At 41.3% G+C, this 14,166-nt stretch overlaps 1 protein-coding gene and 1 long non-coding RNA gene across 3 annotated transcripts in view; one reads left to right on the forward strand and one right to left on the reverse strand.

Moving 5' to 3' along the window:
* Positions 1-8,050: 8,050 nt before the first annotated feature.
* The window catches only part of LOC123491626 (LHFPL tetraspan subfamily member 4 protein-like), an 83,110-nt gene continuing 76,994 nt past the window's right edge, over positions 8,051-14,166 (reverse strand). The window contains exon 4 of one of the 2 annotated variants that reach the window (XM_045223072.1): positions 8,051-10,066. In XM_045223072.1, the coding sequence (XP_045079007.1) occupies positions 10,013-10,066 (54 nt within the window). In that variant the 3' untranslated portion in view covers positions 8,051-10,012. The remainder of the gene's footprint in view (positions 10,067-14,166) is intronic. The other variant, XM_045223073.1, reaches the window with a different exon arrangement.
* Positions 10,012-13,864, forward strand: LOC123491627. The gene is made up of 3 exons (XR_006661497.1): positions 10,012-10,096; positions 13,369-13,475; positions 13,609-13,864. It is a non-coding gene; the product is annotated as an uncharacterized LOC123491627 (long non-coding RNA).

The following is a 14,166-nucleotide window of genomic DNA, read 5'->3' on the forward strand; positions in this document are numbered from 1 at the left end:
CACTTGGTAGGAGCGACCGGTCAGGTAGGGACGCAATCCAGGAGTGAGCCGCGCCGGAGATGCCCAGCTCGGAGAGGGTGGAGAGGAGGATCTGATGGTTCACAGTATCAAAGGCAGCAGACAGGTCTAGAAGGACAAGAGCAGAGGAGAGAGAGTTAGCTTTAGCAGTGCGGAGAGTCTCCGTGACACAGAGAAGAGCAGTCTCAGTTGAATGACCAGTCCTGAAACCTGATTGGTTTGGATCAAGAAGGTCATTCTGAGAGAGATAGCAAGAGAGTTGGCTAAAGACGGCACGCTCAATAGTTTTGGAAAGAAAAGAAAGAAGGGATACTGGTCTGTAGTTGTTGACATCAGTGGGGTCGAGTGTTGGTTTTTTGAGAAGGGGAGCAACTCTCGCTCTCTTGAAGACGGAAGGGACATGGCCAGCGGTCAAGGATGAGTTGATCAGCGAGGTGAGGTAGGGGAGAAGGTCACCGGAGATGGTCTGGAGAAGGGAGGAGGGGATGGGGTCAAGCGGGCAGGTTGTTGGGCGGCCTGCAGTCACAAGTCGCAGGATTTTATCTGGAGAGAGAGGGGAGAAAGAAGTCAAAGCATAGGGTAGGGCAGTGTGAGCAGGACCAGCAGTGTCATTAGACTTAACAAACGAGGATCGGATGTCGTCAACCTTCTTTTTCAAAGTGGTTGACGAAGTCATCCACAGAGAGAGAGGGGAGGGGGGGAGGGGGGGATTCAGGAGGGAGGAAAATGTGGCAAAGAGCTTCCTAGGGTTAGAGGCAGATGCTTGGAATTTAGAGTGGTAGAAGGTGGCCTTAGCAGCAGAAACAGATGAAGAAAATGTAGAGAGGAGGGAGTGAAAAGATGCCAGGTCGGCAGGGAGTTTAGTTTTCTTCCATTTCCGCTCCGCTGCCCGGAGCTCTGTTCTGTGAGCTCGCAATGAGTCATCAAGCCACGGAGCTGGAGGGGAGGACCGAGCCGGCCGGGAGGATAGGGGACACAGAGAGTCAAAGGATGCAGAAAGGGAGGAGAGGAGGGTTGAGGAGGTAGAATCAGGAGATTGGAGGGAGAAGGATTGAGCAGAGGGAAGAGATGATAGGATGGAAGAGGAGAGAGTAGTGGGAGAGAGAGAGCGAAGGTTGCGGCGGCGCATTACCATCTGTGTAGGGGCAGAGTGAGTAGTGTGGGAGGAGAGCGAGAGAGAAAAGGAAACAAAGTAGTGGTCGGAGACATGGAGGGGAGTTGCAGTGAGATTAGTAGAGGAGCAGCATCTAGTGAAGATGAGGTCAAGGTTCCAGCACCAATGACCCCTGTAAAATATTGTGGAAGAAGATGTGAAGGCCAGGTTGGGTCATCTGTTTGATTAAACTATATTAACTTAGGTGGTGCCAGAGTCGGCCTGGTGGTAGTGCTGACTCTAGACTAATGGTTCGAAACCCGCCGTGACCTTCCAAATCTGTCTCCCCATCTCATTCCTCTTTATATCAATCCATTAAATTATTAATAAATAGCCTAACATTTTCATTTAAATTATTATAATAAAAAAAATACTATAATAAGGATGGATAGCATTGATGTGGTTAACCAATCATCAGATGTCTTAACCGTAGGTGTGCACTGTGTAGCATAACACACCTAATTTCCCACACGTGCTGTAGTGGAGAGTTGGAGAGAGACATCCGACCGTTTTAAGCAGTGGTAGCTGTTGTAAGTGGTGAATAATGAATAGGATATAAATGTTGTTCCAGGTTGACTACACAGAGAGGCCGTTTAAGACGGTGTAGTAGAGTTTTGTCAGTCAGGCTGAGCCAGCTTGTCTTCATAGATTATTCATAGATTATTCCCCAAATAAATACAGTAACATCATAATTTTAGCTTGAGAATTAAGTAAAAACCATGTGCGTGTACTCTTGACTCAGGGCCTGGTTCTGGCAGTAACAACTACAGTAGGTATCCCAAACAAATCTCAAAGAACCTGAAAATGTCATAGCAGAGGCACTCAGAATAAATACAAATGAAGTTACAGTAGTCATCTGGTTCACTAGTGCGTTATTATTATTATTATTTGCATTTGTTTTGGATACATAATAATTGAACTTTAAATGCTACTAGATGGCGTTATAGTTTACTTTGGCTGAATGCATTATTATTAGTTTTTCCAGATAGTTAGAGTGTCTCCAGGGGGGCCAGTATGAAAATGTATGCACTCACTAACAGTAAATCGCTCTGGATAAGAGCGTCTGCTAAATGACTAAAATGTAAAATGTATCTCCACCAAATAATGGGAAAGCATGATATTCAATTGATTTATTTCATTTTTTCTTTAAAACAACAACACTAACAATGTTAAAGTGGTGTGTGACAATATCTGTCACGATGGACTCTCCTGCTGCACAATCTTGCATAAACATTCCATTTTCATAACATCGAGAGACATCACAGCATCTCATTACGATAGAAAATAACATTACGACTATTGCAAAGCAACAAACAAAGATTGAAAAGAAAAGCATTCAACAGGTAATGCACGTAAAAATAAATAGTTGGATGAATTACAAAGTATTCCACAATTTCAGTTTTCTTGTTTTGGCACATTATGATCAGAGAAAGAACAAAAATAAAAACAAATTCTTAAGTAAAAGTGACAGTGCATGTGACTACCTAGCCTGGGCAGCCGCTAGTGGGCCTTATGGATCTCCACTATCGTCTGGGCTTGATGTGCACAGCCGGTAATACACTCATGTCCCCCGGCGACCGGTTCCTACATAAAGCATTCTCTATTCAGGCTACAAAGGCTTCGACTTCCTCCTTAACTAGATTTAATGGCAAAAAGCGGGAAAAAAAACTGGGAAAATATACATACTTTCTTTATGAAACATCATTTTCCACCACCATGCTAGTGGCTAATGCTTAGGAACGCCACTTCCTGATGTTGCGCCCCGCATTCAGCCAATCAGGTGGCAGCAGTCTGTTGTATTTCAAACCGAGACGAATCGTTTATTTTTATTTGTGAAATGGCAGCCAAGCATGATCATCATGTCACCAAAATAAGACCCTCAATATTTACTGGAAAGGAGCATCATACTCGTCACCGTGCACTTTCGCCACCCTGTGAAATTCATGATAATTTATTTAATCTGTACCCTAATAAACTGCATGCTTTCCCGAGTTGTAGTGGGAGGACCACACAACATATAATTGCGTGACTTTACGAGTTTACTTTGATACAATGGTTATGATATCAATATTTGCGCATAATGGCGTTTCCACCGCCATTTCTCGCATAATTAATTTTACCTACACCAAAAGATCCCACCTTATCTAGCTTATTTTGTTTTGTCAACATTTGGAAAGTTTACTGAAACATTTTCTTTTTCCATCAGGCGTGTCATGAAACGTTTTATCTGACATGTACTTTACTCGCATGAAAAGCTTGGATGGAATCCTGATTATTGGTACCGAGTGTCTTGTATATTGAATTCACAAACTCATCTCAGTGTGTGGTTTGACATAAGACTCATCTGGAGGGATGCTCGACACTAAGACTATAAATATAATTGTAATGTCATTTTTGGCACATTTTAGTAGAACATATCAAAGTGTGAATCAAGCAACAGATCATATAACTAACATACAAATTAAAGAATTGATATGGCAATTTGCTGACAGGTTTCATTGTAGCCAATACAGGGAGTTGTACATTTTTTTGGAATAATAATGAGGTTCAGAGATATTTGATGTAAATCACAGTAAAACAACAGGGATAATACAAAAATGAAATGGTCTCCCATTAGAACCATCCCAATACATTTCAATTTCCGTTGTTACATACACATTTAATTCGAATTGATGTGAGGCTGGGATGGGAGTAGAAATCTGCTTTGAAACGGCTATACAAAGGGTGCTTCTGAAATGGCATCCTATTCCCTATAGACTGTATTGCACTACTTTTGGCACCCTATTCCCTATGTAGTCAACTAATTTTGACCAGAGTCCTAGTCAAAAGAAGGGATTCTGTTTAAAAGTAGTGGTCTACATAGGCAATAGGGTGACAAAAGTAGTGCAATATATGGACTAAAGTGACCCTTTGGAAGCTCTGTCCTGAGGAAACCCTCAGGATGTTGTCATTGCTGCTGTCAGGCCAATGGGGCGCAAGAGTGGTTTACAAGAGACTAGCCCAGTCAAACTCCTAATGAAAGATGTGCCACATGGCACTATTCAAAACAAAACAGCCTAGTGAGGGCACCCCTACCGTACAAAACACTGGATGCTCTGCAAAATATAAAACTCTCAAAATATTTGTAAGGGTCCAAGTATTCAACCATGAGGTACTCCCACCCATCTGCGTCAACGTGGGCTCTTGTTCCCTCAGCGTCTGTAGATCAGGGAGGTCATTTGATGGACAGGTGTTGATACGCACAACCTTGTAAGACTAGTTGGGGGGTCAACTCAGTCCTCTTGTCATATTGTCTTACCAGAAAAGAGAACAGACATGTAGAAAACAAGTGAAAGGAAAGTGATACTAAGCACACCAAATTATATATATTTTTGTTCTATATTTTCATATCCCCATTCATATCCCTCTGTGGTCAGTTGTTACACCAGTCTTTCGTTTCCATGTCCCTCAGGTGGATAAAAGGCCTGAGGAGGACACAATTTCCTTCAAAAGAGTCTCGCTAAACGGAAACGATCGGTCTGAAAATGGCAATGGCCCGGGAGAAAAAAACTCTGATGATATTCATTCAAATACTACCAAGGAAACATATATTTTTGCATTTACAAGTCCTCATTTTAGAATGGCTGATCCACGGGAGCCAGAGGAAGGGGTGTTGGGATAAGGAGAGGAGAGGGGCGAAGAAAGAGTACGTGTCTCTGCCTGACGTCTACAGTAGGACGTCGACTGTGTTTGATTGTCAGGCTTTGCCGCCATTTTGCTGGGTTCCTCCTCCTCTCCCTTTGTTGTTCTTCATAAGCTCATTCTCCTTTGTTATTTGCTACATCTCAAAAGAGGAGCACTTCTATTTCCTCATCTATATTGGAGGTTCAAAGTTCAAGTATGGGGGACTTAAGGTATGGTGACATAGCTGGGTTGGGAAAGCACCACAGAGGAGTCTGTCCACCACCTAAAGAGACCGCTTTGATTACCTCTGCTCCACATCCAACATCCCATTAGTCTAGCCAGGCAGGACATTACGATTGTGTTGCAGCACAAGAGGTCAACCTCACTGACCTCAAGATGATGACACCAGTTCTATTGACCCAAGACATGTCGCAACACTTCGTCTACTCACCGTTGGAGAACAACCCTGGGATGTCCTGTATTTATTTAATCTGAGATCCAAAAATGGGATCTGTGATACACTTCTCTGTATGTCTTTTGACCTGCAGCTAAGCCTCACAGTAAGAAGATCTGTGAAAAGTGTGGGGCAAAATCTCTGGGCATCTGAGGTGTCAGGGTCTAACATTTAGTGCTGAGCGATTAACCAACATCTAATTGACCAATGTCGGTTCAATTATTAGAATTATATTTAGTCTCTAGAGATAAATCAGATCATGCCCGAACTGTGCGGTGTAGTAGGGAGTTGTAGTTTCCAACAGGCCAATATTCTATATAGTTTAGTGCAGAAAACGTGGCAATGAACTACAATGACCATAATCCATTGCATGCCTACTTGTCCGGTCTGTGTGGTGCAGATACAGAAATGGAGAGAAGAGACAGAAGAACACGATCGCGAGGGAATTTTGTCAGACAGCATAGGCAGCAGCTCTATAGCGATGAGATGACTTGGAATTAAATAATAAACTTGTCAAATAGGCCTAAACAACTGTAATATACACAACAACTGAAATATTTTTAATTTATTTGAATAAATGATGGTTAATAAGTGATACGCAGTAATGGGCAGTCGCTACCATCATTGGACTGTGTCCATCATTGTTTTATTCTGTGTTGTTACAGCATTTAACCCACATAATGCATAGTGCATTTAATGTAATTTCTAAAAATCTAAATCATGTACCGTGATTATTTTTCAATAATCGAACCGAAACCGAACCGACCTCAAAAATCACTAATCGCTTAACACTTCTAACATATACTCTACTATAGTATTATACTCTACTCTACTCTAATCAGGTTGAATAGTGTCTATATTCTTCATTAGTTGCATCTCCCTGAGATAATACCGTAAAACTTTAATTAATAGCCCAGGCGTTTATTTGCTTAAATCACTGAACAAAACAGGCGCTTTTTAGGGACAGGCTTCTATTTGAGCCAGGCATCTATTTCTTTAATGCACACAGCTTTTGCTCATTTGCATAGTTAATTGTTTAATTCCAGAATTAATTTCCAGCATTTTTATCAATTTCTTCATTTCCTGCACTAATGTGTTATCATTTACACACTGTAACCACGTTTCTTTTGTCTTAGTATGCCTAAAAAAATACATAAAAAAATACACTATTATTCTAAACAATGACTGTGTGCATTTTCGGCAGTTCTTACTTTCGCCACTAAGGGCGATTGGCCGATTTCTATGGGTCTGTACTCCCGAAGGTGTTGACTGTTTTTTGTTTGCCAGTTAGCTAGCAGTTCTCAGCTATTAGCAGCCAAAGGCTTGCAGTTTCTCTTACTGGCGATAAAAACGGATGATTGCCATAATTTTTTCAAGTCATTACCAAATTATTTAATGTAATAAATCAAACATTAAACCTTGTAAACAATTCATGGTAATTAATGTTAACCTTGTAAACAATTCATTTAGACCCAGCGTTTATTTGAAACAGACATTTATTTGCTGAAATGTGTGCCATTGCCCGGCTATTAAAAGGGACAGGCGGCTATTTGAGACTCTGCGTTTAATTGAAGTTTTACGGTACTCTGGCCTGCTTTCACAATGATATTAACATGACCGCATGAGAAACAGAGGCTATTTTGCTTGTACCACTATGTTGCGATAGACTAAAAACGAAGTTTTCTTACCAACAGCAACATAGATTTTCAGCTAATGTTATGCTACCACTGCTAGACATGTTGTGTTACTTGTTTCCAACTTTCACTAGGGTTTTCCTCATTCTCTGGTTTGGGACTGTGAAGTTCACCTTTTTCCCAATCAAAGTTATGAATGATCATTCAGGAATGTATGAGTGCTTGAGAGGGGAGAGATCTTTTTGAGTCTGACTCATCTGTGCTCGGCTCTTAGCCCCTGGCCTGTGGAGTGGTAGAACCCTTTTGGGTTTCATTAACCCAAAAGGGTTCTACCTGGAACCAAAATGGGTTCTTCAAATGGTTCTCCTATGGGGACAAGCCTTTACGGTTTTAGATAGCACCTTTTTCTTCTAAGAGGGTAGACCATGAAGCTTGTTGTGTCTAGAGCATGGAGCTGGTTGCCTCTGGAGCAAAGAGTACTGTAAGCCTTTCTTTGCAAGCCTGCACTCTTAGAAAAAAGGGTTATTTGGGGTTCTATATAGAACCTTTTGCTTCTTTGGACAAGATTAAAGAACCCTTTACTAAAAAAAGTTATATATATATATATATATATATATATATATATATACCCATTAAAGGCAAATAACCAACAGCTAACAAAAGCTAGCACAATCACATCAACCTCTGAAATGGCAGCTAACTAGCTCACTTTCCATTTGTTTTAGCTGTTTTGCATTGACATTTCTATCCATATTAATGATGCTGCTGCATGATTTCGCCTGGTCAGAAAAATGGCAAGCTGACATCCCACACCTTTAAACTCTCTATGGCAGGGGGGAGCTCGAATTCACATTTTGCAACATTGTTGCCGAGGTCGGAGTGGCAAACAGCAAGGTTCATACAAACCTGTGCTGTTGCAAACTAAATGCTAGCTAAAAGCAAGAGGAAATAATGTGTTTAATAAAAGCATACACTCTTAGATAAAAAAGGGGTTCTATATAGAACCTTTTGGTCTATTCAAATTTTAACTGCCATTCTGATTCAAAAACAAACTGCCATTCCAGCATGATGTTGCAAGAGGATGGTGGTTAAAGGTGCAAATAGCCTATCAATAAGCATGTTTTTTTCCATTTATTAAGGTAAGCAAAGTTGATTATTGAATTCAAATATATGACACAAAAGTAATATGATAAACTATAGCTATGCTAGATAGATAAAGTTGTATTAGAATTTTAGCACCATTTGTAAGCTAGCTAGCTAGCTAGACAGGAAAAAGCTAGGATACTTTAATTAGCTACTTTACAAGCTAGCTAGCTCAGTTATTAGTAACTCTTACAAAAAACTTTATTTTGTATTATTGAAAATGCCAAATAGAGCTACAGACCCAGCCTGACATGGGCTATTAGCTAACTGTTACTTTTATTTCAGTATTTCACTGTGGAGTCAGATGAGGGGACTGTTTCATGAAGCCATTAGAAGACTCTTGCTGACCTCTGTTGAATGCACGTGATGGGCAGTGGGCTGACTGAGAGGAGGTATGCATCTAAATTATTTATAATTATTTATAAGTCTTGGTGATTCAATAGCCTAGTTAATCATTACATTACTTTTAACACACTATCTATATTTTACTCAGTCTGGCAGTAACCCAACTATCAGAGGTAGCGGATCTCTGTTTCGGCTGCTGCTGACAACAACTCTATGTAAGTTGTTCTTCTACATCATAATAATTATATGTCTGCACAGCATTTTGTTTTCATTTTGTCAGATTAACTAATGCTTATTTGATGACATGGGCCATCATTCAAACAAACATATGCCTCCTTGGCCACCAGTGCATATTTCCAAACTATGTTTGTATATAATGACAATAAAATCTCAAAACTATGCTGGTATTCTTTTCTCCATTATATAATTGTTTATTAAATTATATTCTTAGCTACAAATATTACCATTTATTAGTATTAGCCATAATTCATAAATGGCACCATCCAGGGTTCTATATGGAACCAATTTTGGTTCAGTGAAGAAGAACCCTTGGGGTTCTGATCAAAGAACCCTATAAAAGGGTTCCATATAGAACTTTTAGAGGTTCCATATATGAAGCAAGCGATAGAACCCTTTTTGTTTCTATAAGAACCCTTTTTTCTAAGAGTGTGAGTTAGATGCAGCATGCAGGATTGTGATTGAAATTCTGTAGATTGAAAGAGTTGAGAGCAGTGAAGTCTTTTCTTTTCAATGCCTGACAATTAATTAGGTCCATCATTACCACTGTCGTTGCTCCTGTTGGCTTTTCTGGTTCAGGGATGTTGGTAGATCAAATTACACGGGGAGAAGAGAAGAAATGGTGCAGATAATCCACACTTCCTTTTCCAAGATGATGATCAGAAAGGGGTTGCTATTCCAAAGGGTTTTGAGTGATGATAATTATGGGGTAATAAATGCTAGAAGTCTTTTTACCCTGTTTCCATAGAAACACCTTATTTACACGTCTTCCTTTTCTTTTGTATTTCCTGGGACCAGACATCATGTACAAAGAGGGGGAAGTTGAAAATCAGTCAGAAAAAAGATGATCTTCAAAATTCCTGTAGCTGTACAAAATTCTTGTTTGTGTTTTTTTTCCCTTTTTTTCTTATTTTATTAGATATCTCAGAAGTAGCACCCACTTGTACAAATGCACTTCTTAATGGTTATTTTTAAAGCTGGAAATTACTCATTTTCCATTCTGAATACAAATATGTAGATTTTCATAGAATATGCCTGCCGCAAGCATTATCATTATCATTAACTTAATTACCTTGGTTATAGTAATATTATGTGATAATTAATTAATACTGTATATCATTAATTATTTTCCCAGAGTTTTATAAAGCTGATCATATTATTCCTTTTTATCGTATTTCTCTTCAAACAGACGAATAGTTTCTCTTTTTGAATATCTTCCATTTCAGTTCTATTTTACAAACAGCTGGATGGAGCCTCCACTCCGAGACCAGTGGTTGGACCTGAAGAGCTGGGGTCTTTGGGGGCGAATGAGTGGAGGAGATGGAGAGGAGGAGGAGGGTCTGAAACAGTTGGGGAGGGGGATGCTCAGCGGAACCGTTGGACTCCGTATCGTGGATCCTTGGCCTCCCGGATTTCAATCTGTGAAAAAAATGAAAAGATAAGAGAAAGGTAAGAGTGGACTCCAGAAAGTAAGGCAACACATGGGGGAAAGAGGGAATGGGAGAGGAACAAGGAAGTAGCAGGGATCTGTTCTGGATTAAGGGGAGTGACACAAAGGTTCACATTATGGGTTTTGGATCATTCATGCCTGATTTCATACTTGTGTCAGGAATCCACTACCCACTGCCGCCCCACCGGCCACCCCCCTGCTTGTGTTGTGTGCTCAGTTATTAGTATTACTGTCCATCCCAGCACCATGGTGAAACAAAAGCAAGAACAAAGGTGCTGGGGCGGACAGTAACACTAATAACCAAGCACACAAGCAGGGGGTGGCCAAGGGTAGTGGTTCCTGCTTTAACAGAAAACAAATAACTTGATTCCTCTAGTGGCTATTATCATAATTTTTTATAATCCTGTCAAATCATTTCATTTCGAATGTCATCGTGGATGTGAAAGGAGCAGCACAAGGGAAACATGAGTCACGGTCAGTAACCGAGGTGTGTGGAATATGAAAGAAACAAAAAAGCATACAAATGCAATACCGTTTAAAGGTCACAGATGACATTTTCTCTGACATTTCAGACCAAATCCCTAAAAACAACATTTCATTATGTTTTTGTATGGGACCATCTTGTATATAACTTTTCATTATGTTTGATATATTTAAATTGAATGGGACTCAGCGTTGCGACAGTGATAACCATAGTAACTGTGCTACAGCACATAACAAAACTTGATGTGCCTCAGAACGTGTATCTGCTCTCCTTGTTTATATGCTATTATTGTCTTTTTGCCTGGTTTTAAAAATAGTGTTTGCATAAACAAAATGTGCATGTGCTTGACTTGTTTTGTCCTTGACGCTTTGCAGAACACACAGAAACCCAGCTGATGTTTTCAAGCACAACAGCCATTAACATTCTGTACAAAACGGCTACGTTGCCTAACGAGGACTATCAAAGTAACGAGTCAGTTAATTAAACCCAAACCGCATCGCGTGTCACATCCTGCCCTAACCCCACATCGTTAGTCCACTTGGACCTGAGACTACATGAACTTCCTGTTTGCGACTCAGCGTGCCTGGCGGGGATAATAATAGCTGGAGCACTTTGCCAGGATGACTCATCCTCCACGCAAGCCAATTTAATGAAAATCGGATTACGCCAAAAGTGAATCAATCAGGGGCGGGGGCTGAGGATGAATAGGTGGATGGAGGCGAAAAGGGATTACAGTGTTATTAATCTGTTTAAGAGCCTCGCTCTACCTCCGCCACCCAAGCAGGTGTCACATTTGGCTGGGGGCCAGGACGGCTGCGGCGCAGACTGAATTAAGTCATCACATTCCTCCCCCACTTTGGAAACATACCGGGAAGTGCTAAGGCTCCACCTGGAACACAACACTACATCTCACCCCCAACTCCCACCTCCAGCTGCCCACCTCTCTTCACCCCCCTCGCTACACATAGGTTGGGCTGCTTGCCTGGAGCATGAGTTTTTCCCCCTGATTTATGGGGAGATCTCTGTGCCTTCCAAAGACAGGCTTTTTGAGGTCATTAATTACAATAGTTTGGGGCATGTCGGCCATTTTGTTTTGAGTTGGCGTCTGACCTGTGCTCTGTGCAAAACTAAGTTGATTAATTATTGTATTATCTACAAAAATGCTGATTCACTGAGAAAAGTATCAACTTGTCTGTAGCAGGTTGGAGAAAATATCTAGAGAACAATGTCAAGATGTCTGATGTGGTCATGAAAAAAATTGCATCACCTGTCTATATCAAGAAGAGAATATGAACATAGTGATATCTAGATGTCTATTTTGCTGACTTATTTTAGACAAGCTAATTGATGCCTTTAATTTGGGAGCATCACGCACAGGAAATATTATTAGAGGTCGAGGGAAGGAGTGCACAAAACACCAGTACTACTTATTACAAACAGAAGCAGTCACGTCAAGACATCCGAAACAGCTACAAACAGGTTCCAGGTGAATGCTGGGGTAAGTCACATGCACATTGGTTGAGTGACAAGGTCATATTCCCCCATCATTGAATGGGGGAAGCTGATTGGTCTTACTCCGTCCATCCTGAGGGTGGAGCCAAGGTAGAGATGCTGGAGGGGAGGAACGTAGCGTTAGCCCTGTGAATCGTCACGACAACAATAGGTACTGCTATTGTCTACCACACCCAATTACTTTTGTCACATCACTTGCATTAATAGCACTAAATAAACATTAAGAAAATGTACATATTTATTGTAAACTATTACAGCGAAGAAACATAGCCAACCAGTGCCTAGTTGACCATATTTAGATTTTATTGGATGATTCATTGGAAAAACTAGCCTACCTCTATAGCCTCAAAATTATAATTTAGTTTTTCTTACTGCAGCCAGAGTGAAAATGACATCCGCACATTAACCTATAGTTGTGCTGTACGGCATCCATATTAGGAAGTCATCAGTTCTCAGACAAAACTCTCTCACGACTTCCTAATATGGACACCGTACTGCTGACTAAAATGATGGACATTGCATTAAAAATGACCTCCGAAGTGTCTTTGTAGAGCAGTGTCATCAGCTTACTACTGTATATTAAATACCAGTCCTCCGGCTCTATCAATATTGTATGCGGACTCTGTCATTACTTTCACCACCTGACGAGCACAGTTGTCTCCTTCTACAGTATGTGCAAATAAAAATGCCTCATGGTTCAATTTGGCCCATTTCTATCGATTGAAGCTATAAGTCAGCGTTTTCAAGGTAGCCACTCAATCTACTGTGGCAAGGGGTTCATTTCTGCACTCGTCTAATAGACAACTCTACTTTGAGGTTATTATCTCTCCTTGAACTATGATAACCTTCCCTCCTCCTCCTCCTTAACCAAGAATAAGCCTTCTTCCAGATCAAGTGAACAGACACTTAAAATGCGGAAAACGGTTCTTAAAATACCCCTGACATTAAATATTCACATATTCAAGGTACAATTCCTTTTCATTGCGAGACATTTAAGATATAAGCAGACATTTTTTCCCCCAGCACATTAAAAGTTATCGCGGCGGCTTCTTTTCTGTGGAATACAAAGAGGCGGACACGTTTCTCCCCTTAAGCGTCACTACTAGTGCTTTTAACAATTCATTTTTCATGGGCCCCGGGGTGCTGGTGCGCACAGCTCACGTCATATTTGTGTTTGTGAGAGCTTGTTTTTTTTTAAAGACCCCTCCACTCGTAATTAGGCTAGCATTTTCCTCTGCTCCCTTTCTCTCCCTCTCGTTCTCTCTTTCTTCCCAGATCTGAATCGGAGTGGCTACACACTAGCCCCAGGCCCCGTAGCTTCTCCTGCAGACAGAGGCTCAGTGATATGAGTTCCTCGACTTGACGGCTCCTCTCCACTCGCGGTATGCCTCGCTCCTGTGGGAGTGCATTCTGCCCCGGGATCTTTTAATACAACATGCTACCACCTTTGTTTTCCACTAACCTCTCTTCTCTCTCCCTCCTTCCCCCCTCTATCTACTCCCCTGTCCCCTCCAGGGGGGATGAGAGAGGACTGAAATCACTGTGGAATATCACTTAGTGAGGCCAGCGCATGTGACCATCTCACAGGGACGAGTGGAACGCTGAGGGGTAAGACAACCGACATAACACCAGGTTGTGTTAGCAGAGGCAGTAACACACGCACACACACAGGCTGAAGCAGGGGGTGGGGTTCTACTCTACTCGCTAACCCACCTGGACAGCAGAGGTCACTGTAAACACCAGAGGAGGCTGGTGGGAGGGACTATAGAAGGATGGGCTCATTGTAATGGCTGGAATGGAATCAATGGAACGGTATCAAACACATCATATATATCAGTATATGGAAACCACATGTTTGACTCCCTTCTATTCCTTTCCAGACATTACAATGAGTCCTCCTATAGCTCCTCCCACCAGCCTCCACTGGTACAAAGTAGTGGTGCGCGGGTCAGCTGTTTGTTCACCCGCACCCGGCCGCAATTGCTAATAACCCATCCGCAACCACTTTATATGTGATAAAGTGAAATCTGAGGCCTGCACCTGACCCTAACCCGCTAATATAGAAAATACGCT

This window comes from Coregonus clupeaformis, chromosome 10, assembly GCF_020615455.1.
Source record: "Coregonus clupeaformis isolate EN_2021a chromosome 10, ASM2061545v1, whole genome shotgun sequence".
NCBI lineage: Eukaryota > Metazoa > Chordata > Actinopteri > Salmoniformes > Salmonidae > Coregonus > Coregonus clupeaformis.